At 43.1% G+C, this 24,332-nt stretch overlaps 2 protein-coding genes across 5 annotated transcripts in view; both read left to right on the top strand.

Annotated features, from left to right (window-relative positions):
• nomo (nodal modulator) lies at positions 1-23,335 on the top strand. Its single transcript, XM_070444498.1, is given in 41 exon segments — positions 1-152; positions 155-195; positions 197-211; positions 912-1,001; positions 1,939-1,984; positions 2,068-2,168; positions 2,592-2,698; positions 2,944-3,016; positions 3,251-3,403; positions 3,818-3,955; positions 4,811-4,859; positions 4,862-4,899; positions 5,052-5,059; positions 5,061-5,155; positions 5,347-5,397; positions 5,400-5,496; positions 5,624-5,801; positions 6,129-6,270; positions 6,630-6,761; positions 7,072-7,208; positions 9,231-9,318; positions 9,477-9,540; positions 9,633-9,728; positions 10,146-10,447; positions 11,272-11,431; positions 11,784-11,910; positions 12,220-12,333; positions 12,554-12,642; positions 12,644-12,679; positions 12,971-13,112; positions 13,326-13,356; positions 13,359-13,412; positions 13,415-13,513; positions 14,843-14,880; positions 14,882-14,950; positions 22,323-22,338; positions 22,341-22,405; positions 22,407-22,418; positions 22,420-22,443; positions 22,739-22,836; positions 23,116-23,335. Coding segments are annotated over 41 exon segments (3,609 nt in total). The 5' UTR covers positions 1-82; the 3' UTR covers positions 23,240-23,335.
• The window catches only part of tmco4 (transmembrane and coiled-coil domains 4), a 96,818-nt gene that overhangs the window by 46,533 nt on the left and 25,953 nt on the right, over positions 1-24,332 (top strand). The gene's annotated exons all lie outside the window — the stretch shown is intronic.

Below are 24,332 nucleotides of genomic sequence, written 5' to 3'. Positions count from 1 at the left end.
CGGAACCGGAGGCAGCGTGCACTGTCATTCGGTTGTCAGAAAAATCTTCTGGCGAAAACTCGGATAAACGAAACCAGCAGACATGGCAGTGTTCTGGATATTATTTGGAATCATCTGCTGCCAGTTTTATACAGTGTCAGCTGATGACATTGTGGTGGCTGCGGAGGGTTCGTGAAATCCGACGTTGAAATCACTACACTCGCTGATCGAGGTGAGTGCAGAGACGGCCTACTACCTTAGTAGGCGGAGACAGAATATTGCTTGTGGTCTTGAGTGGTGAAATGACAGTTGAGTTTGAATGAAATAACATTAGCCCAAGGTGGCTAGTAAGATGATATAGCTAACTCTCTGTATGACTAGCCACACTAATCTCACGAGCCATCTCTGATCTATGTTGCTCGTTTCTCGTGCACAACCATGTCGAAATTCAGAACTTGTTAGCTAACTAGTTAACATAGCATTGTATAACTAGCTATCCGTAGCAAACACATCAGAAACGCAATAACCTGCAGCTATTTAAAAGTAACTAAATGTGTTTCACTGATTTTAAGCCCTTTCTACATTTAAAACTCTTGAGCGAATGGTAGTTTACGCACTGGCTAGCTAACGTTAGCTAGCATGCTAAAGTTAACCTAGCTAGTTGCCAGTCCACTTAAACCCCACTGTACTGACGAGGTATTGCACCATACACACACCATTTATAATAATAGGATTACTATTTAGTCAAATCATCTCAGACTGGACCACCCTCACCCTAATGACTGCCGGTGCAATTCATTCACGTTTAGCTAACTAGCTACTTGACTGCAAAAGCCTATAGTACTGTCCAGCATGCATTGCATGAAATCATGCTTTTGCCTTTTGGTTCTGTTTGTGCATTAAATACACATCGTCTTTCTTGTCTCTCACAGATTAAAGTGTACACCAAACAAGGGTCTTTGAAATATCAGACCGACTGTGCTCCCATCAATGGATACTTTATGATTCCCCTCTATGACAAGGTAATGAATGTATTGATCAGAGTAGGCAGGCGGCCTCATTGTAAGGGCTGGAATGTAATAATACATGGAACAAACGTGGTTTCCATACGTTTACTGTGTTTGATACCGTTTCATTTATTCCACTCCAGACATTACAATGAGCCCGTCCTATAGTTTCTCCCACCAGCCTCCTGTGGTATTGATACATATGAAAATGCAATATTAGTAGTAGTATGGCATTGGTTTGTCGAAACATCAGACTGTTTTCCTGGTTACTTCATGGATATCAGTCTGAAAGAAGTCGCTGTAAAATAAGACGCAGTAGTCTAACAAGACAGAATGTTGAATACGATTATATTTAATCGTACTTTACCAGTTATCCATGCTATTGGTCCTTTTGGCGGTATCAGGTGGAAATAGGGTAGCCACAGGAAAGTGCTGTTTACCCGACTTTTTGCAGCAGCGGTTCTGTTGCTTATATTTCCCACCTCCTGATGCATTTCACGTGATGCACAATATGCAAACAATAGCCGAATGTAGCTACATGTTGTTGGCCAAAGCACAGTTACCTCGCAATCAGCTCAAAGTGCTTGTGAAATTTGCCAGCTGATTGTGTGGGACACAGTTTAGTCTGTGCTTCGGTTAAACTCGCCCATTGTTGACATATTGTGCAGCGTCGCATGTGAATTGAGTCGGCATTGAAAATACAAAAACAGACATACAGACCAGCGTACTGAAAGTCGGGTTAATAACACTACTCTGTGGATATTTTGTCTCAGATTACCTCCTTTTATAGGGACAAAATCAGTGGACAACAGGCAAATTACGTTCAAATTAAGTTTATTCAACAGTTTGACTTGTGATGGGACTGTTAGAGCCTACATTTTAGAGACGAGAGAGGAGTCTTCCACTGATTCATAGAGGCAGTTCTGCTAATATTTGACACTCTTATTTACAGGGAGACTTTGTGTTGAAGATTGAGCCTCCTCTTGGGTGGAGCTTTGGTAAGGAGAATTTCATGTGTATTTGTACCTCTTGTGTATTGCCAGCAGTGCTGTAACATAACACTCTGTCTGTGTTTTTGCAGAGCCCACCAGTGTGGACCTCTATGTGGACGGGGTCAATGATATCTGCACCAAGGAGCAGGACATCAACTTTGTCTTCACTGGCTTCTCTGTCTCTGGAACGGTGAGAGGAACTCTTCTTCAATAAGCCTTGGCCTAACCCTTGTGGGGATGGTGCTGGCTAAAATACATTTACATTTTAGTCATTTAGTAGATGCTCTTATCCAGGGCGACTTACTAGAGCAACTAGGGTTAAGTGTCTTGCTCAAGGGCACATCAACATATTTGTTTCTCTAATCGGCCTGGAGATTCGAACCAGCGACCTTTCTGTTAYTGGCCCAACGCGCTTAACCGCTAGACTACGTTCCACCCCCCACCCCCCCAAAGACTCAATACATCACTATTTACTGACTAAACAGAATGGCACAGAGATCTGACACTTTTTTAAATGGTTGTTTAGTGTTAGTACTTACCGGATCTACAGTATGTGCATTTCTGAAATAATTGTTTACTTTGATGTGACGTTAATGTGTTGTGTATGTCCCAGGTGCTAAGTAAAGGCCAACCCCTGGGCCCAGCTGGGGTGGAAATCAGCCTGACCAGGGAGGGAACAGGAGAAAAGCTGCAGACTGTGCTCACTCAGCCTGGAGGAAAGTAAGGGACCGCTCCTCAATCTCTTAACAGCATTACTTTAAACTACAAGGCAATATAACTACCCCTTACAACACAAACAAACTCCCACACACACTAGCTTTTCTTTCAGTACTGGCAACTCAAGCCATTCATATCAATGCTAATGTTTTTGTACACATCTGCTGTTGTTTTGTATCAGGACAATATACATGGGGGTGGTACAAGCACTAGGCTTCTAACACAGAATGTTTTGGGTCATTTCACAGGTACACCTTCACCAAAGTACTTCCTGGAAATTATGACATCATTGCTTCTCATYCATCCTGGACCTTGGAGCAGGTGAGTTTCTTTCTGCRTGGCTCATGATYTCAAGCCATCTCAAAGTGCAGCTGTAGGTGTTATTGGCACAATTTTAGTTGGATGCAATTGGAACTCAACAATCATATTGCACAAGTAATATAAGCRAGCAGAATAAGAACATAAGTGATTACAGGTAGTGTAAACTATGCAACAAAAAAATTTGAGCAAAAACGTCCAAATGATTCACAACAATTTTGCGTTGTCTTTCCACAGAGCGCTACGTCAGTGCGTGTGTCCAGTGCCAATGCAGCGGCTGCAGAACATCTGGTGGTGGGAGGGTACGATGTCTCTGGGGAGGTCCGGAGTGATGGGGAGCCCATGAAAAAAGTCACCTTCCTCCTCTACTCTGCCACAGTGAAGAAGGAGGTCAAATATATTTGTATTGAATTGAATGGCAAATTGAAAGAGCGGTGGTGTCCAGTCCGCTGTATTTCTATACATATTGTGATACACTACAGTGATATTTTATCCTTAATGTTGGCTGTCTATGAAGCTGGGCATTTTATACATGAATGGTTAAATTATGATATAGTAACCCAGACAGATCCATACAGTTTTTACCCAAAACGGGAATTTCACGTTTCAAATATATGTAATACTTATCTTACACCCAGACTGTATCACAACCGGCCGTGATTGGGAGTCCCACAGGGCGGCGCACAATTGGCCCAGCGTCGTCCGGTGTAGGCCGTCATTGTAAATAAGAATTTGTTCTTAACTGACTTGCCTAGTTTAAATAAAAAAAATCCCTCTAATATGTGTTTTTCTTGTGTTTCCCAGGACATCAGTGGCTGTAACACAGCCCCAGTGGATGGAGCCGAGTCTGGAGATGACTCCCTGGTCTACCTGTGTGGCGCTCTGTCCCGAGAGGACGGCATCTTCTCCTTCCCCTCACTAGCAAGCGGAGATTACACTGTGGTAAGATGGCCGCCACAACACAACACACCTGTGTTGTTCACGCTGCACTTATCTCGTGGCAAATTAGCCCTGGGCTAAGACAATGCTCTGTGAAAAGGCCTTTTGAAGACTACGTATTCAGCACATATCCCTCCCAGTTAATGTGTTGCTGATATAGCACAGTTGGTGTTCTTATGTTGTCTTTAATGTGTAAAATATCCTTGGGATCTGGAAGGCTCTGTACAAAAATCTGGAAGGCTCTGTACAAAAATCTGAAGGCTCTGTACAAAAATCTGGAGGCTCTATATTAAAAATCTGGAAGGTCTCTACAAAAATCTGGAGGGCTCTGTACAAAAATCTGGAAGCTGTTACAAAAATCTGGAAGGCTCTGTACAAAAATCTGAAGGCTCTGTACAAAAATCTGGAGGCTCTATATAAAAATCTGGAAGGCTCTCTACAAAATCTTGGAAGGCTCTGTACAAAATCTGGAAGGCTCTGTACAAAAATCTGAAGGCTCTGTACAAAATCTGGAGGGCTCAAAAAAACTGGGGCCTCTAAAATAAAAAATCTTGGAGCGGGGCTCTAAATAAAAATCTGGAAGGCTCTGTACAAAAATCTGGAAGGCTCTGTACAAAAATCTGGAAGGCTCTATATAAAAATCTGGAGGCTCTATATAAAAATCTGGAAGGCTCTTGTACAAAAAATCTGGAAGGCTCTATAAAAAATCTGGAGGGCTCATAAAAAATCTGGAGGGCTCTATATAAAAATCTGGAAGGCTCTCTACAAAATCTGGAAGGCTCTATACAAAAATAATGTATTATGTACTTTGTCTGGTTTCTTGTCCTCACTATGTTGGAATAATTTTCTGTGTTTCAGATTCCCTTCTACAGGGGAGAGAGGATCACATTTGATGTGGCGCCTTCCAGAATGACTTCAGGGTGGAGCACAAGAGCTTGAAGCTGGAGGTAAGTTTACAGTGCTCCAGCTTCCTGCTTGGCTATTACTTCTGGGTTAAAATCGTACAGCATTGGCCTTTGTGTCATGTGATAAACAGTGGTTATTCTGTACATGACCCTGGGGTGTCGTGTGTTTGTTTTGTGTTTCTCTCTCTCTGTAGCCCATCTTCCTGTCATGGGTTTCTCTGTGACGGGCAGGTTCTCAACAGCCTGGAGGGAAGGAAGGTACCTGACGCCACGGTAACCCTCAACAACCAGATCAAAGGTAACCATAGTGACATCCACCACCCCATTTCTTTCTATTATCTGTGTTCAAATTTGGAGGAAAATATCAGAGATGGCATTGTTTGATTAACGTGGAGACATGCTATGTCCATTGTGCTTGGGATTGTCCTTCTGCCGAACCCTTGCTTTCTCTCTCCCTTTTCCTCCCTCTCTCTTCTTCCCCTCTAACAGGTCTGACCAAAGAGGACGGCTCCTACCGCCTGGAGAATATGACACCGTGTACCTCACCCTCCGCACGCACAAGGACCTCATGTTTTTTGAGCCAATCACGGTGAAGATAGCTCCCAACACGCCTCAACTCCCTGACATCATCACTGCTGGGTGAGTTTCAACTTTCAATGTGTCCTATTGATGCCTCCATCTATAATCATAACATACATCTGACATAACGGCTACGTAGTTGTTCTGTTGAAGCATTATAAATGATAAATGTCATTCTCCTCTCCAGGTTCAGCGTGTGTGGTCAGATCGCTATCACCCACCTGCCAGAGGGCCTGAAGCAGCAGGGGCGTTACAAGGTGACCCTCACTACCCTGGGACAGGACAACACCGCCACCCGCACCACCGACTCAGACCAGCAGGGGGCCTTCTGCTTCTATGCCAAACCTGGAGACTACAGTGTTACCGTACGTTACAGAAATACAGCTTGTTCTGACTATGAGATGAATTGTCTGTGTTTTGGTGSCTTTGGTTGTATTGAGGGAAGTTGCCCTTAGGCCCTTATCTAGGATCAGCTTAGCTGCTCTGAATCATATCCCTATAAGGGTGAAGAAAGCATACTAAAGTGATCTATGATCAGTGTCTATGGGCAACTTCATCCTACTTCCAATCCTAATTACATGAGATCAGCTCTTATGGATGTTACCCTCAAAATACAACCAAACAGGATTTTTCCATTTACCTTGGCTGTACTTAGGCTAACGTTTCRCCCTCTCTTCCATCCTTCCCTGCAGGTGTCTCTTCCTGAGGCGGAGGTGAAGGCTGGCCTGGCCCTGCAGCCTGCTGCTCTGGAGGTCTCCCTGGTAGACAGGCCCCTCTCCGACCTCCTCTTCACCCAGTTCATGGCCTCCGTCTCGGGCAGGGTCTACTGTCTGGGTAAACCTGCCCTGGAGCTCTCCCCATTAGTCTATGACTCACTCTGAACATTTCCTGTTTAGATGTAAAGTAGGAATAATTCAAGGTTAACAATAAACCCTTAGGGAGAAGTAACTCTTATTCAACAGGGAACAGTAGGGCGCATTTTCTGTTGAATGAAACCAGTCATGGTTAAAAGTGCTTTTCTATTAGACAGACTGAGTGTGTTTTGATGCCTAACTGGATCATTGTCAGGACAAACACTGAAAACAGTCAATCTGAATACTCTATTAGTCCTAGCATCCTCGTTAGCCAATCAGCGACGGTCTCATTTTCACGGCTTTACCACTTTGAATAACCTTTGACCTCTTGACCCCCAGCGAACTGTGATGACCTGTCGGTGACCCTGCAGCCGGTTAGTCGTCAAGGGGAGAGGAGGAGCGTGCTCCTCTCAGGGAGCGGTGACACCYTGGAAATCTCCTTCGACAACGTCCTGCCTGGCAAATACAAAGGTACGGACCTCCTGGGTCGTGTCCATTGAGGCAAAAGGTATTTAAAATATATAWAAAWAWAWAAAAAATGTTGCTATGGAAAACAAAAATGTMTTTTTGGACAATGTCTTTTTAGTAGCTCCTCGTTTTCTTCTGTTATGTGTCTACTGAACAAGTATGTTATAGGATGGTCAATGTTGTAAGAGAAGAAATCCATACACTAAAGCCARGCTGTACTCCAGTCTCTCAGGCTAGGTTATGYATGTATTGTCCTTATGTCAACATTGTAGCAATGACTGACTTTCTGACTCTCTGCTCTCCTCCCTCCCAGTGAGTATCTCCCATGAGGAGTGGTGCTGGAAGCTCAAGTCAGTGGAGGTGGAGGTGCTGGACTCTGACGTGCTGGGAGTCGAGCTCAGACAGATWGGCTACATCCTCCGCTGCTCCCTGTCCCACGCCATCACCCTGGTCAGTAGTAACACAGGGGAGGGCTGTGTGTAGGGGACAGAGAGAGTGTGTCTTTAGATTTGTTCMTATGTGTAGTTGTGTGCATGTGTACTGTTATGTGTTCCTGCGTGTATTTCTGTTTATGCTTGTTATACACTACACGGTTGAAAGTATGTATTTGGACACCCCTGTAAATCAGTGGATTTGGCTATTTCAGCCACACCCGTTGCTGACCGGTGTGTAAAATCGAGCACACAGCCAAACATTGGCCTTACTGAAGAGCTCAGTGACTTTCAACGTGGCACAACAAGTCAGTTTGTCCAAATCTGTCCTGCTAGAGCTGCCCCGGTCAACTGTAACATGCTGACCACACCGCCCACGTCGTGTGCGTTGCAAAATAAATGTACACGTTATTCAATCAATGCACCCACGCGTCAACGAGCGTCTGCGTAGCCAGGCGCTAAAATAGAACTTGGTTCTTTTTGTRAAGCTTGACGTGCTGCAAGTCCCGCCTCTCYCATCTCCTCATTGGTTTTTAGGAGCATATACCAAACGTGGGTGATTGAAAGACGAACTGAGGTCCACACTCCAGTCCAGTTGGTGGTGGTGGTAATGCACCTTAAAGTTGGTTGCCAGACGCTATATAAAGTCCGAAGAAGAAGCCTGAGGAGATCGGTTTACCCTTTTTTATCTGTGGATTAATTGTCGGAGTAGATGGATGACCTTGTGGGTTTGACGTAAAATTACAACCCATTGTTTATATCCCAGGAGAAATTAGCTAGCAACAGCAAGCAAGCTAACTAAATTGCCATGAATGTTTCATGTGTTTCGACCTGTCTCCAAATGAATATAGTTGGTTCAGAGTTTGTTTTGATATTTCAACCTGCATATCCTTATCGTGTCGGGTGTGGATGGACAAAATCAACATGCGCCCGCGGACTAGTCCGCATGTAAGTCCTGTTATTGTGAAGTGGAAACGTCTAGGAGCAACAACGGCTCAGCCACGAAGTGGTAGGCCACACAAGCTCACAGAACGAGACCGCAGAGTCMTGCTGCGCGTAGCACTTTTAAATCTGTCCTCAGTTTAAGCACTCACTACTGAGTTCCAAAGTGCCTCTGGAAGCAACGTCAGCGCAATAAATGTTCGTCGGGAGCGTCATGATATGGGTTTCCATGGCCGAGCAGCCGCACACAAGCCTAAGATCTCCTTGTGCAATGACGAGAGTTGACTGGAGTGGTGTAAAGCTGTGGTGAGCTTTGGAGCAGTGGAAACGTGTTCTCTGGAGTGATAAATCACGCTTCACCATCTGACAGTCCGACGGATGTAACTGGGTTTGTGGATGCCAGGAGAACGCTACCTGCCCCAATGCATAGTGCCAACTGTAAAGTTTGGTGGAGGAGGAATAATRGTCTGGGGCTGTTTTTCATGGTTTGGGCTTGGTCCCTTAATTCCAGTGAAGGGAAATGTTAAYGCTTCAGCATACAAAGATATTCTAGACGATTCTGTGCTTCCAACTTTGTGGCAACAGTTTGGGGAAGGCCCTTTGCTGTTTCAGCATGACAATGCCCCCGTGCTCAAAGCGAGGTCCATACAGAAATGGTTTGGCAAGATCGGTGTGGAAGAACTTGACAGCCTGCACAGGGCCCTGACCTCAATCCCATCGAACACCTTTGGGATGAATTGGAACGCTGACTGGCAGCTAGGCCTAATCGCCCAACATCAGTGCCCGACCTCACTAATGCTCTTGTGGCTGAATGGAAGCAAGTCCARCAGCAATGTTCCAACATCTAGTGGAAAGCATTCCCTGAAGAGTGGAAGGCTTTTGTAGCAGCAATGGGGRGACCAACTCCATATTAATGCCCATGATTTTGGAATGAGATGTTCGACGAGCAGCTGTCCACATACTGTTGGACAGCTGCTCCGATAAGAAGAGTAGGAGTGACTAGTTCCAGCATAATGGTTCTTAAATGGCTGCTACGTTATTTTACATAATCGTGGTTGCTGGTGTGAAAGTCTAAATGAGTGTGTATGTATCTTGGCAGGAGTTCTTCCAGGATGGCAGCAAGCCGGAGAACGTTGGCGTCTATAACCTCTCCAAGGGGGTCAACCGCTTCTGTCTCTCCAAGCCTGGTGGGAGAAACTCCTTCTTTTTACTTGTCTTCGATTCTCCTCAATATCCTTACTGAAAGATCTCTCTTTATGAKACTAACCTAGGTTAATATAGGTTACTGGTAGATACATGAGTMAAATATATATGCTTATTAATCATCTAATCTTGCCTTTGCCAGGTGTGTACAAAGTGACTCCTCGATCTTGCCACCAATTCGAACAGGACTATTATACCTACGACACGTAAGGTTGTTCTATTGGATCCATTTCTATGTTTTCCTTTTATATAGCCCCACCAAAGTGAATGACTCTACTTGTCTAAATGTCTCCTTCAGGTCAGCCCCCACTATCCTGACCCTGACTGCAGTGAGACATCACATGACTGGCCTAATCACCACTGATAAGATCCTGGATGTCACGGTCACCATCAGGTTAGTCCCYGTCACCTCTATAGGCCTGCTATCACTCTACCTTCACTCTCCCATGTCCAAACAACCTGGCRAAATGTGGACTGATGGCATTGTCGTTGTTTGTAAGATGAATATCTGAAATTGTGTGTAAGATTTGCAGAGCAGTACTGTATACAGAATATACGTTGAACTCAAAGGGGTGAGTCTGTGTGCATAATTCGATTCAACCACCTATTAACATAGAACAGTACAGTGTACATCATTCATAAACAAGTTGGAGATTTACATGCATTTCCAGAATTAGGGTTTAAACATGAATTACTTGATTGTTTTTCTAAATATGACAACAACAAAAAAAAACGACTCACTGTGTTCCTCCTGTAGGTCGTCCATAGTCTGGTCCTGCTGTATTACCACTGTTTATGTGTCCTCCATCAGATCCTCCATAGAGTCTGAGCCAGCTCTGGTCCTAGGCCCTCTGAGAAGCCTGGAGGAGCAGAGACAGGAGCAGCAGCTGCAGGAGATCGAGCTGCGGCGCCWGGAGAGGGAGAGACGCGCCCAAGAGGCTGAGGATGGCGGTGACAGCCAGCCCCCCATCCAAGAGAGAGCTGATGAGCTCACCAGCCCCTTTCACTACGAATTTTCTTACTGGGCCAGGGCTGGGGAGAGGATCACTGTGACTCCCTCCTCCAAGGAGCTTCTCTTCTATCCACCGGAGATTGAGGCTACTATCACTGGAGGTCAGAGTTCACTTCCTTGTTATCCTRTTCTTTTGTGTATGTTATTGTCTTTGTGTGTGTGTGTTTGGTCTGGTCTGTGGTGTCTGTCTGCATATCTCTCTGTGTGGTGTGTAGTGGAAATTCTAACCAAAAGAGAAGAGAGACTGTAGATTCTTCAAACAACAATTATATTTAATAAGATTTGCAAAAAATGGATCAGTCAACAATCTACACAACAGTGCAGAGTTAAAATCCCAATGAACAGAGTTGGCTCTCCGCTTTTATAGAAAGTACAACCTCTTGTCTACATGGCAGTTTAGCAGATGTGTGTAAACAGGGGCGGAACATGGTGTGTACAAGGCGATTGGTTTGTCTGTGCAGATTTTAAGATGGCTCGAGGTTGATAGCTCTAGGGCTAAACCGTCTAACTGCATTTATCACAGCTCACAGATAGCAAAAACACGGGATGTCTCACATGCTGGTGTCGCACCCAAACGGATCTTAGCCATTCGCCCAGTCTTGTGACTAAGTCACACGAAGACAAATTTGTATCCAGTTAGAAAGAAAAAAACACTTAACATATAGCAAGAGACAATTCTCTTAAGTAGTATCACACGGGATAGCATAACACATTTAGTAATTGTCCACCACAGATGTATAACCTATTTTTGTATGTTTTTGTCTGTCTCTATATTTATACATGGTAACTCCCTATTCTCTGCCCCAACCAGCACCCATCCACAGAGATCTGTCCAGGGTGTGTGGTGGACATCACCGGCCATGAAGCTCTGTCTGTGTGCAGCGGTAATCTATATACCTTCTCTTATTCTGTCCCCTTCTCACAGAGTCTTGTCCAGGGCGTGTGGTGGACATCGCGGGGCGCGCTGGTCTGTTCCTGGAGGGCCARGTGACTCCRGAGCTGCAGGGGGTCGAGATCTCCATCACCGAGAGAGGAGCCAAGGCCCCCCTCATCACCGTCGTCACCAACGAGAACGGGGCTTACAGGTAAACATGACTATCCCCTAACCATAACCTCAGTCACTGCTGTGTTAGTCGTAAGGCTAGCATGGCCTACTCATCCTTGCACTAGGCATCAGGCAAAACATCTTGCAACCTTCGGTTGCTTGTTCAAATCGTGCTCTTGTTGTTGTTTTTTAACAATACATTTGACCACTTTGCATTTTAATCTAGCCACTTGAAATGTCCACCGTGTTACATATTTGTTGCTTTAGATTAGCTTCAGGCAGGTTTTCTCGTGGTGTTTGGTAAATGCTCCTTGATTGTGACATTTGTAGGAAGCGTACAGTAATACAAGTCAATCTAAATGACTCTCTATTGTTTGTTTCTCCCTCCGCAGTGTCGGTCCCCTGCACAGTGACCGTCACTATGACGTCAGTGCCAGTAAGGAGGGCTTCATCCTCAGCACTGTGGAGGGAACCCAGGGAGACTTCAAGGCCTTCGCCCTGGCTGGAGTCACCTTCAAGGTACAGAACACACATACTACTCGCTAGCTCAGTGGAAAGAACAGGCCATTTATTAGCCTTGGTCTTGTTGGCAAAACATTGTTTTTTGTTTAATTAGTAACAGTATCCCTCCTTCGGTAGGGTGAGGGTTGTTTTAATAAATAGTTGATGAGTCTGTTCTGCGAATGTATTCCCATTCAACAGTGTTCTTTTGGAATTTTGCCATGGTTTCGAACTGCAACTTAAATATAGTTTTGGCTGCGGCAGGGTTTGTATAGTCTTATACAGTGTGTTCGTTGTCATAATCTCCTATCTTTCTCTGTGTCGTAGATCAAGTCAGAGGATGGTCACGCTCTGTCTGGAGTCCTGCTGTCTCTCAGTGGAGGATCGTTCAGATCCAACCTGCTCACCCAGGACACTGGTGTCCTCACCTTCAACAACTTGGTAAGGACCTCGATGTTTACTGAACTCGACACCTACTTCATCCCTGTATTATCCTCCTCCTGAATGATTGACTATTAAACACACCRGGCTACTAGGTGGAGGTCTATGTTCTGTGTGATGTGGACTGGTGCTGATTGGATTGGTGCAGCAACACTGCAGGGGCGTTTTATTGATTGCATCTCTTCTGTTCTTCTGTTCTGTCCCTCCATCCCTCCCTCAGAGCCCGGGTCAGTACTACTTCAAGCCCATGATGAAGGAGTTCAGGTTTGAGCCAGCCTCTCAGATGATCACCGTAGAGGAGGACAGAACCTCAGCATCGAATCACCGGATTCAAAACAGCATACAGGTAGAAACGGGCCAATCAAATCAATCTATCTATTGGCACGTTTCATAAAAAGTGAGTGAACCCCAATGAGCTTTAAACTAACTGCAAAAATGTACTAAACAAGGCAGAATGATGTTCAATTCCCCCCAGCCATCATTAGCCACTTCTGTTTATTGTAACAAATCTTATTCAGGCATGTTCTTGCTGACTTACTTGACAAGGAGCTTAACAGTCCATCCCCAAATGGCAGGTGTGTAATTATTTGTCTGTCCTATCGATTCCAAAATGGCTGATTTACTGCGTCCTATCTAGCTGCTACGGGGCAGTTCAGTCCCTGAGTGGAGATGCTGAGAGGGACGTGTCAGTGGAGGCAGTGGGACAGGCAGAGTGTAGTATCTACAGCGAGGACACAGTCACAGACGAGGAGGGACGCTTCAGGCTCAGGGGCCTGCTGGTGAGTCGGGCCTTTTTGAGGCTTCATAAGGGCTACATAAAGCAGTTATAAAGCCTGTATACAAGCACATAAAGTAGTTATGAAGCTGACGTAACGAGACAACACATTTGTAGAGTTACTTTGTGCAGAATGGGTCATTGCGTTTGATACCCCAAACACTGCTGTGCAATTGCTAATAGCCCTATAGGTGCTAACTTTGAGCTTCTCTCACAGCCTGGCTGTAGATACCTGATCCAGCTGAGAGCACAGGCAACGACACACTCGAGAGAGCCCTGCCTCAGCACCGCTCCATAGAGGTTGGAGCACCGACATCGTGGGAGTCAACATCATCGCCTTCAGGCAGATCAACCAGTTTGACCTGAGTGGGAACATCATCACCTCATCAGAACACCTGCCACCCTCTCTGTAAGATCCCCTACTACAATACCTGTAAAACCTCACCAGACAACCTGCCACCCTCTCTGTAAGATCCCTCACTACAATACCTGTAAACCTCACCAGAACACCTGCCCACCTCTCTGTAAGATCCCCTCACTACAATACCGTAACCTCACCAGAACACCTGCCCACCTCTCTGTAAGATCCCCTCACTACAATACCTGTAAAACCTCACCAGAACACCTGCCCACCCTCTCTGTAAGATCCCCTCACTACAATACCTGTAAAACCTCACCAGAACACCTGCCACCCTCTCTGTAAGATCCCCTCACTACAATACCTGTAAAACCTCACCAGAACACCTGCCACCCTCTCTGTAAGATCCCCTCACTACAATACCTGTAAAACCTCACCAGACACCTGCCACCCTCTCTGTAAGATCCCCTCACTACAATACCGTAAACCTCACCAGAACACCTGCCCACCCTCTCTGTAAGATCCCCTCACACAATACCGTAAAACCTCACAGAACACCTGCCCACCCTCTCTTAAGATCCCCTCACTACAATACCTGTAAAACCTCACCAGAACACCTGCCCACCCTCTCTGTAAGATCCCCTCACTACAATACCTGTAAAACCTCACAGAAACACCTGCCCACCCTCTCTGTAAGATCCCCTCACTAACAATACCTGTTAAAACCTCACCAGAACACCTGCCCACCCTCTCTGTAAGATCCCCTCACTACAATACCTGTAAACCTCACCAGAACACCTGCCACCCTCTCGTAAGATCCCCTCACTACAATACCTGTAAAACCTCACCAGAACACCTGCCCACCCTCTCTGTAAGATCCCCTCACTACAATACCTGTAAAACCTCACCAGAACACCTGCCCACCCTCTCTGTAAGATCCCCTCACTACAATACCGTAAAACCTCACCAGAACACCTGCCACCCTCTCTGTAAGATCCCCTCACTACAATACCTGTAAAACCTCACCAGAACACCTGCCCACCCTCTCTGTAAGATCCCCTCACTACAATACCTGTAAAACCTCACCAGAACACCTGCCCACCCTCTCTGTAAGATCCCCTCACTACAATACCATTAAAATCACCTCATAACTACCTATCTCAATCAAAAAAAAAAAACATTTTCAATGTGTCATAAGGAACTAATTCATAGATGAAGCCAAAAATATAGTTGTTTGATGTAATGGTGTGATGACACTGAGCAACACCTTTATGTGCTCCATACATAGAGGACTAATGCTAAAACGGGTTATATCCATCTGGAGTCCTCTATTTACTTCTATGGCTCCATATAATTGTATTTCTCCTCCTGTCCCGTGCAGGTGAAGCTGTATAAGAGTGACAACCTTGACAACACCCATCAACAGTGTGTCTTTGGGACAGTCCCTCTTCTTTCACTTCCCGCCTCTGGACAGGGATGGAGAGGTATGGACCTGTCTACAGAAATGTGCTATTATTCAGTATGTAAGGTGGTATAAGGCCGCGGCTGGAAATGTGTGTAGCTGATAGCCAAGGAAGCATCACTACTGCCTTCCTGAGACCTGAAGCACTGCTCTACCCAACCCAGAAATGGGTCTTCTGGGTCAGTGGTATTACTGAAATCAAATCACAACTTATTTAAATGTGATTTAACAAAGTCGTAATACACTTCCCAGAAAGAAAACAAATCTAAATAAAAACAATATTTTATAAATTAAAGCAGAAGACAACAGAGAAATCAAGAACAAAATGAATCTGTTTATTTTGGGATTGTCAGTTTAAGAATGTAAAATATATAGATATACATTTTGTTAATTAAATTGTCATTTTTTCAAGATATAACCGTCAATAGTAAATGTCTTCACTCTATGAAAATTCACAATATATAGTTTTTTCTTAGAGTAATACCAGCTCAGATTTCATCATGTGATACATTCATCTATCTATAGAGAAATCAAAACTTTTGTTGAACAGAAAAGACTTGGGTGGCCGCCTAAGTGTGTTTTTGGGCCGCATATGTCAAAAAGTAAGTAAGTAATTTTCAGGATGGGAAAAACGTTTTCGGTGTAAACTTAAACAACTTAAACCAGATATGAAGTATGTAGAGAAGATAATGGACCATTATATTTTTATAATATAATATTTGAGAAGTAACAATCACCAAAATAAAAGCTAGACAGTCGGGGAGAATCTAAAGTTYAAAAAATGATGCATTGAAGAGTATTTGTGACGACGCATGGGGCCCCCATTGATTTTGTTGTGACGTTTGATTCACTCCGTTTTAAAACGGCTACATTTTTCACTGCCAACAACACGAGGGCCTCTAAAATGTTGGTTGGTGACCGCACCATTGGTCACACCCCGCACTGAACCCACCACCTAAGCCCCATTTTGATCCAGAAAAAAACCGTACTTAAATTACTTACATTGAGTTCTATACTACAGACTTAGTAGTACTACTGTGTCTAATACAAACCCATCACAAGCATATTATGGCTTAACTATACTGTACAAAATATAAACGCAACATGTAAAGTGTTGGTTTCGTGACCTGAAATAAGAGACCCCAAAAATGTTCCCAGACTTATTTAGTTCAAATTTTTTGCACAAATGTATTTATATCCCTGTTGATGAACATTTCTCCTTTGCCAAGATAATCCATCCACCTGACAGGTGTGACATATCAAGAAGCTGATTAAACAGCATTGTGTGTGTGTGTGTGTGTGTGTGTTTGAGAGGAAAAGAAGGAAGGAAGAAGTTGTGTGCACTTTACATGTTACAGTAGACAACGGTGTTATGGTATTAATAAACCACTTTCTCACAAATCCCTAGATAATTCACGTCACACCCAAAGTCATTCCATGCGTTTAGAGGAATATGTTGTACACCATCCATCCATCATAGCACAGTCCTCCTCTCCAACTTCTGAATCAGGTTCAGACCACCACCAGTAGGCTGTTGTCAGTGCTGTGCCGTCAGCCCATTTCCGGGTCCCGTCCGTCTCTCCGTCAGTCAGACCAATCCAGATGYATYGGTCAAATGTAGTGAGAAATACCTGTTCCTCTTGGCTGTTTTATGATCACCAGGTCTGCTTTTCTCGCCAGACAGTCACGTCTGCTCTCATTCCAGGATTTCTCTTCGGTAGTGATGTAGTAACAGCTGCAGTAAAACTTCAGCATCACTTCAGGACAGGCTTTTTATAAATGTATAAATGTCTCTCTCCTCTGTAGGTTGGCTGTATAAATGTGATAGATAGAAATAGAGGATCCCAGCAGTAGGAGAAGACCCAGACACGCTGTAGCAACAACAAAGGTCTCCTCTCAGAACCTGAGTTCAGGTCGTGGTGTGCTCCCTGGGTAGCATCCTCAGTCTCTGTTCTCAGTCAAGACGTGTGTCTGGAGTTTCATATATGCGCTGTCTATGGACCTCTTCATAGGCGTCGGTCCATTTACCAAACAGGTCCTCTGAGTGTTCAGGCTGTGGTGTGTTCCATTGGGTCACTGCATCCTCAGTTCGTTTCTCAGATTCGGAGGCATGTCTGGTGTGTCATAGTAGGGCTGTTCGTAGACATCGTTATAGATGTCTGCCCATTATCTCATTGGGAAAAGTGGCCGGGACATCTCCATGGTCTAACCGCTGTTCTGAGCTGTCAAGTGAGTCCAGTCTGGGACTTGCTTTTGTGACCATGGAATTGGAACTGACATACCAAGGAAGAATGTAACACTGCTCAAAAAAATACGGGAACACTAGTTACAACACAATGTAACTCCAAGTCAATCAACATTCTGTGATCAACTGTCCACTTAGGAAGCAACACTGATATGACAATAAAAATTTCAAACATGCTGTTGTGCAAAAATAGTGATAGACAAAGGATGGAAATTAATAGTATACAATATTAATAGTATATTAAAACAGACATAAAGAAATATGATAAACACAATATCAAACCAATTAAATTAAAAGGAAATGGTGTTCAGCAAGAGGTGGTACAGAACATAACATTAAACACAGATCAAACTTCTCAGATTCACTATGCTTCCTCCTAGGCTGATATGTTTTGGTCATTTTTGAATGCTAGTGCGGTGCCTTATACATTCTAGTGGTAAAATATAAAAAGGCATGAGAACGGAGCTACACCACCAAGATTGGGCTCAGGATGTGTACGTTTCTCAGGATGAGCACATCATCGTGAGCTGTGGCAAAAAGAGTTTGCTGTGTCAATCCATGATCATGCGTGTGTCCAGAGGCATCCAATTGAACATAGGATAGGAGTACAAGTATCGAACCCACAATGATAAACAGGAGAACAGAGCCATAATAGTATAACATAGGAAGACGTGAGGAGGCCGAGGAAGGGCAAACCACAGCGAGAGACGCTTACCATTAAAAATCCATAAATTATAAATTACTGAAATCGCCTTATGTGCAGGAAGGTGACACTGCCAACAGAGCCCTGAAAATGACAAAATCACGATCTAAGATGCCACAATAGTGTGTTCAGCTTAATGTCCGTCTCAAAGGGGTCTGAGGATCTCATTCAGGTACCGAAATAATGGCAGTCAGGCTAACCTCTGGCGAGAACACATGGAAGGGTGTAGCGGAAAATCCCCACCAAAGAATGCAACCACCAAAACACAATGACTGCCACACGAAATTCCTAAGGGTTCATGCTGGAGGATGTTTGCAATTCTAGGAGAGAAGTATACGATCGACAAATCACAACCACGGACAGTCTCCAAACTGTAACGTCTGTATAACATGATGCTCAGTGTAACCTGTTTCATCTTGAAGAGCAACAGATCGCTGTGGCGCCAGTAGGACGAATTTTGCCAAATCTTAGGTGATTTTACTCTCTGGCATTGCCACCATATAATTAATACGTGAACACTGACACATGAGTATGTTAGAGAGAGTAATAAAATCCGAGGATCCATCGACCCAATGGTAACAAAGGAGAAAAGACCACACACTCACTGTGGACGTACGGGCCCCTCATACACTCCCTCATGGAGTTGTTTGCTCTGCCGTTTGGAGAGCGACATGCAAAGACTCTTGAATCATATATGTTAATGGCCTATGCTAGAGAGGTATTTTATAATCATTATTTATATTTGCAAAATCAAGGGTTTAAACTGGCAAATATTGAATTAGATATATATGGAAATTGATATCCTATTTAAAATAGAAAAAAAGAAAAATAAACCAAGTATAATAGAATAATATGAGGAATAGGATCTTGCAGAAAAGAAAAATAAACTGAAATCATAAATAGAAAAAGCAGAAATATTGACACATGAAAAATAACAATCAATATAAACCAATCTTCTTGACATAATATTTAAAATCAAAGGCAACGAAGATAATAAGGGAATTCATATGGTATTCTTTTAAGAGGTGAAATTAACTACATTCTGGCCTAATATCATCAGGTGGGATCTATGTTGCGCTCAACTTACGGCTCCTCATCCGTTCCTGAGTACTGGCCATGTCTCCTGGTAGCGCCATACCATGCTCTTGGACAACTAACGCTGACAGAACACATGCAACCTATTTTGCCACGCTCGCAATAATGATGTGCACATCCTGAGATGAACTGCACTACCTGTGAGCATTGGTGTGGGTTTGTGAACTCCGTCTTCATGCGTACCATAGAGTGAAAGCACCGCCAGATTGCAAAAGTGCCCAAAACAAATCAGTCTCCAGAGAGAGCATAGGACTGAGGCAGTGGTCTCGTGGTCACCATAACTTGGGGCCCCCAGAATTCCAAACCCCATTTCAAAATTTTCCCTTTTTTTTTTTTTATTTTGGGGGGGCGCGTTGGGTCTTCTAATGATAGCCTATATATTCCACTTTGTCTATATACAATTTGCCACAGATTGTGAAATTTATTGTCATCAGTGTTTGATTCTAAGGGATCAGTTTGATTTACGCAGATTGGGATTGACTTGGAGTTACAATTGTGGTTGTTTTAAAGTGTATCCTTATTTTAATTTTGAAGACAGAATTCATGTAATAAAAATATGAGAGAGAGGGGAATGGACAAAATGGGAACTAAATTGTTAAAATGTAAACAAACAGGTAATATCAGAACGATTAAAAACGTAAGAAATTAAAAATATTTTGTTAATCATTTCTATATAATTGAATCTATATGTTTTAATAATTATAAATAAATAAATTTAAGACTTTACTTCTTTTAAATTAAAAATAATAAAAAATAAAATACAAATAATAATTATAAAAATTAATATTATAAAATATAATCCTAAACAATTCTGTGTTATACCGGACCCATTGAAAGAACAAAAAGAAATGTTCTCATTTATCATGATAATTAGATGAAGTTTACTCCGCAGCCCCTGTCCTTCCTGTTTTCACGTTATCTGCAAGATTGGTAATGTGATACCTTCTGTTTTACCTACATTAATAACCTAATAATATCACCAATAAGTATGTGGAACTTCTTGTCAAAAACATCTCATTCCAAAATAATACAGCAAACAATAAACAAGAAAAAAAAAATTATCAAATCTCCATAACGATTATTTCTTTTTTCAGGAGATGATATATCCCAGGACAGAATCATGAATTATGGCAATTAATTATTATATTAATATAATCATTGAAAGAGATCATAAGATACATCGAAAAAGATGATATGATGAATAGATTCAAATAACATAAACAATTAGAGAAATATAATTTGGAGTTGGTACCCCTACCCTTAGAGATAATTTGATTTGCTGTAGAATATAACTAAACAGCCTTATTAATGCTTACTCTTCTGGAAGGCGCTTTTCCACTAGATGTTAGGAAATAATGCTTGCATTGTGAAGACTGCAAGAATAATCATAGCATTTCATTCATTCAGCCACAAGCATTAGTGAAGTTGGGAATAGGCCTGGCTCGCAGTCGGCGTTCCAATTCATCCAAAGGTTGAGGTCAGGACTCTAATCATGCCAGTCAAGTTCTTCACACCGATCTCGAAAACGATTTCTGTATGGACCTCGCTTTGTGCACGGGGCATGTCATGCTGAAACAGAAAGGACCTTCCCCAAACTGTTGCCACAAATTTGAAAGCACAGAATAGTCTAGAACGTCATTGTATGCTGTAGCGTTAAGATTTCCCTTCACTGGAACTAAGTGGTCTAGCTCAAAACAAGAAAAACAGCCCCAGACTATTATTCCTCCTCCACCAAACTTTACAGTTGGCACTATGCATTGGGGCGGTAGCGTTCTCCTGGCATCCACCAAACCCAGATTAGTCTGTTGGACTGCCAGATGGTGAAGCGTGATTCATCACGCAGAGAACGCGTTTCCACTGCTCCAGAGTCCAATTGTGGCGAGCTTTACACCACTCCAGCCGACGCTCGGCATTGGCATGGAGATCTTAGGATTGTGTACGGCTGCTCGGCATGGAAATCCTTTTCATGACGCTCCCGACGAACAGTTATTGTGCTGACTTGGCGTCTTTGTTCGAAGCTTGTGTAGCCTACCACTTTGTGGCTGAGCCGTTGTTGTCCTAGACGTTTCCACTTCAAATAACAGCACTTACGGTTGTCCAGGGCAGCTCTAGCAGGGCAGAAAGTTGACGAACTGACTTGTTTGGAAAGGTGGCATTCTGTGATGGTGCCACGTTGAAAGTTACTGAGCTCTCCAGTAAGGCTATTCTACGGCCTATGTTTGTCTATGGAGATTGCATGGCTCTGCTCTATTTTATACACTGTCAGCAACGGGTGTGGCTGAAATAGCCGAATCCACACATTTTTAAGGGTCGTCCACATACTTTTGTGTATTATAAGTTTTACATTCAAAAAGAAGGGTCACGGTGCTACGCAACATGGGTCATTATCATATTCATAACATTGATTTTACACTACAGACTACAGGTTGGGTACGTTTGACCAGTGTGGATGAGGAACGGCTGGGGCTCTTTTACTCTAAATGAACCTGATTGGCACTTTTTTCCAAATAATGTTTTTTCAGACTTACAAACAATCAAGGTGCAGCCGCTCCCCCCTCCCCCATAGAAACTAAACCTAACGGGTCATACAAAAGCAATGCAAAATAGTGATAGAATGATGGTCTCTCCAAGTGTATTAACCAACAGTAACCGATTTTAGTTCGCCCCCCTTCTAAACCCCACCCCCATGCCAGCGTAAGTGAGGAATGACACAAACATTAAAAAAAATACAAATAAAATCTAATTTCCTTTTTTCTCTCATTCATATCGGTTCTTTTTGGCTTGCAATGCTTTTTGATTTGTTTTTGTTTACAATGTTGATGTTTTTGCTTACAATATGTATTTTTTTCCCTCTAGTTTTTGGGAGGAGAAAAAATTACATTTTACGACTCATGAAAAATAACTCAATTGATATTTTTTTTTCTATCAAATGTGATGCCATATATATATGTATATATATATGTAACCTAAAAACGATGTTATTGGCAGAGAGGTTTGAATCTCTCTTCATTCGTCCATTAACTTAAACTTCACCCATGTAAAACCTGCTGATTTAGAATGTCTTGTGTAAATTGTTCTTTCAACCAGCAACTATCTATCAGAAAATTACACTGCTCACATCTGTCACACTTCTACAGTGTTAGTTTCATCAGCTGTTGTACAATACAATATGATAGAAAACACAGGAAAACAGGATTTTGACAGCACTGGGCCTTTTAATGGTTGCTATTCCCTGATAATAGAAAGTAGTATAGGTTTATCCAGCGGTTCTGGTCAGTGGAATTAAGTGCTTTACAGAGTATGTTGTCATCACCATAAAATACTTTTTTTGTGTGTCCTCCCCCAATACAGACCTATGTGTTGATGCTTACTCCACACTGTCTCGCTCCCAGTACGACTTCTCTCTGCCCCAAGTCTCCTTCACCTCTACAGGCTTACCATAAGCACACTCACTTTGACCTTCAACCCCAATGTAAGTACACAGTACCTACTCCCCAGGGCTGAATCCTCGCTAGATCTCCGAGCCACAGATCTAAGATCAGCTTATCCTGTCCACATTCTAACCTTATCCATTATGTGGGAAAGCACAAAACAGAGTTTAGATCAGCGTCTCAGGCAACTTCATCCTAGTTCGGGAAAAAAAACAATGTATACATTTAGAATATTCTCATTACAGTGATAAAAAATAATAAAAAATAAATAATAAGTCTGCGTTGTGTGTCTTCTGAATAATGAATGAGACCCCAATGTGATGTTCTTCATCACAGCGTAAAGTGCCTGACCAGGACATAGCCCAGGGCTCCTACATAGCTCTACCCCTCACTCTACTGCTCCTGCTGGCAGCCTACAACCATGAGAGGTACACTGCCTCCACTCCTATTGCATAGCCAAGTATCAGCTATCCAATGTACTGTAATTGAGTGGTCTGTGAATGTTCAAGCAGACCTCCTATTGCTTCTGTGTATGGCATAAGTGTGTGTATGTAGTATTGTATATTATATATATATATATATATATATATATATTTTTTGTATTGAATAAAACAACATTCTATTGTTTCTGGGATCTTCATGACATTTTAGTAACGGAAGACAATATAAAGTGGCATCTCACCCTTTTTTAATGCCCTGTCTCTCCCAGGTGATCCCCTGCTGCTGCAGCTGGTGAGCGTCTCCGGGGGTGCGTAGCCTGAGCCAGCCGGTGGGGACAACGCTGCCCTGGACGAGGCCAAACGCCAGGCCAAGAGACAGAAGACCCGACGCACATGATCCACAGACCTAGCATGTAAACTACCCCAACAGGAACCACAGACATGCTGTGTCTGAAATGCCACCCTGTTCCATGTATAGTGCACTACTTTTGACCAGAACCCTATGAGAGTAGTGCACTATGTAGGGGATAGGGCCATTTCAGTCGCAGCCATACTGTACAATAGCATACTTTACCGTACTATACCCATAGCCAACCAGGCTCTGTCTATGGACTGATTTTACCAGCATGGGTTCTATGGAAGACTGACTGTGTAGTTTGTTCTGTGGGACTCCTTCGTTTTATAGAACACTCACTCATCAGAAATATTAAGAAGAATCCATTTTGCCGATATGTATATGAGCCATTGTTGCTTTTTTTTTTTACATTTGTAATGAATGAATTGTCAATTGAAGATACGTTTTGAAGGGAGGTGGTTATGTCAATGTGGGTTTCATGGGGATTGGTGTTTAAGGCCACACTTTGTGTAACGGTGCATCATGAAAGCTTTATAACTCGTTATAAAAGTGACAAACTGTTCATGCCAAGTTATTTACTATGACGTGCAGTGGCACTCATTTTAATCACATCCAATTCAGCCAACTGTTCAAGTCACTGCATGTGTCATAAGGAGGTCCAGGAGTTTTTTTCCCTGACCACATGACCTGACCAGTTGTTGGCCTATAAATGGTTCCTGGTCAGATCACATGGTCTGAATAAACTCCTGGTCTAGTAAGGAAAGGTGTGTGATAATGGTCATGTTTTTATAATGGGTTCTACGGGCTGTGGTAGTTTGAAGCATGGTGGATTTTGTGTGTTGGTCTGTCAGTTTGCTCAGGAGAGTGGGTGGTTGAGGGTGGGGGGGGGGTCTAAGGGTTTGAAAGGTTAATAATTTAACAAGAAAAAGAAATTAAGATTCGGGTAGGGAGCTGTAGGGATACAACTTTTGTTAGTGATAATTAATTTATTAACATTTTATTTGTCTGATCTGATGTGAATGATGAGCAGTTTGGTAGCAAATTTATTTTACGGTGTGTTTGTGTTTTGAGAAAATAAACGGTCAGATTTCAAAGTATGCAAGCCATCTGAAGGCAAAGGCAACCAGTGTAAATT

This window comes from Salvelinus sp. IW2-2015, linkage group LG7 (genome assembly GCF_002910315.2).
Source record: "Salvelinus sp. IW2-2015 linkage group LG7, ASM291031v2, whole genome shotgun sequence".
Lineage (NCBI taxonomy): Eukaryota > Metazoa > Chordata > Actinopteri > Salmoniformes > Salmonidae > Salvelinus > Salvelinus sp. IW2-2015.
This window is presented reverse-complemented; position numbering and strand designations above follow the sequence as displayed.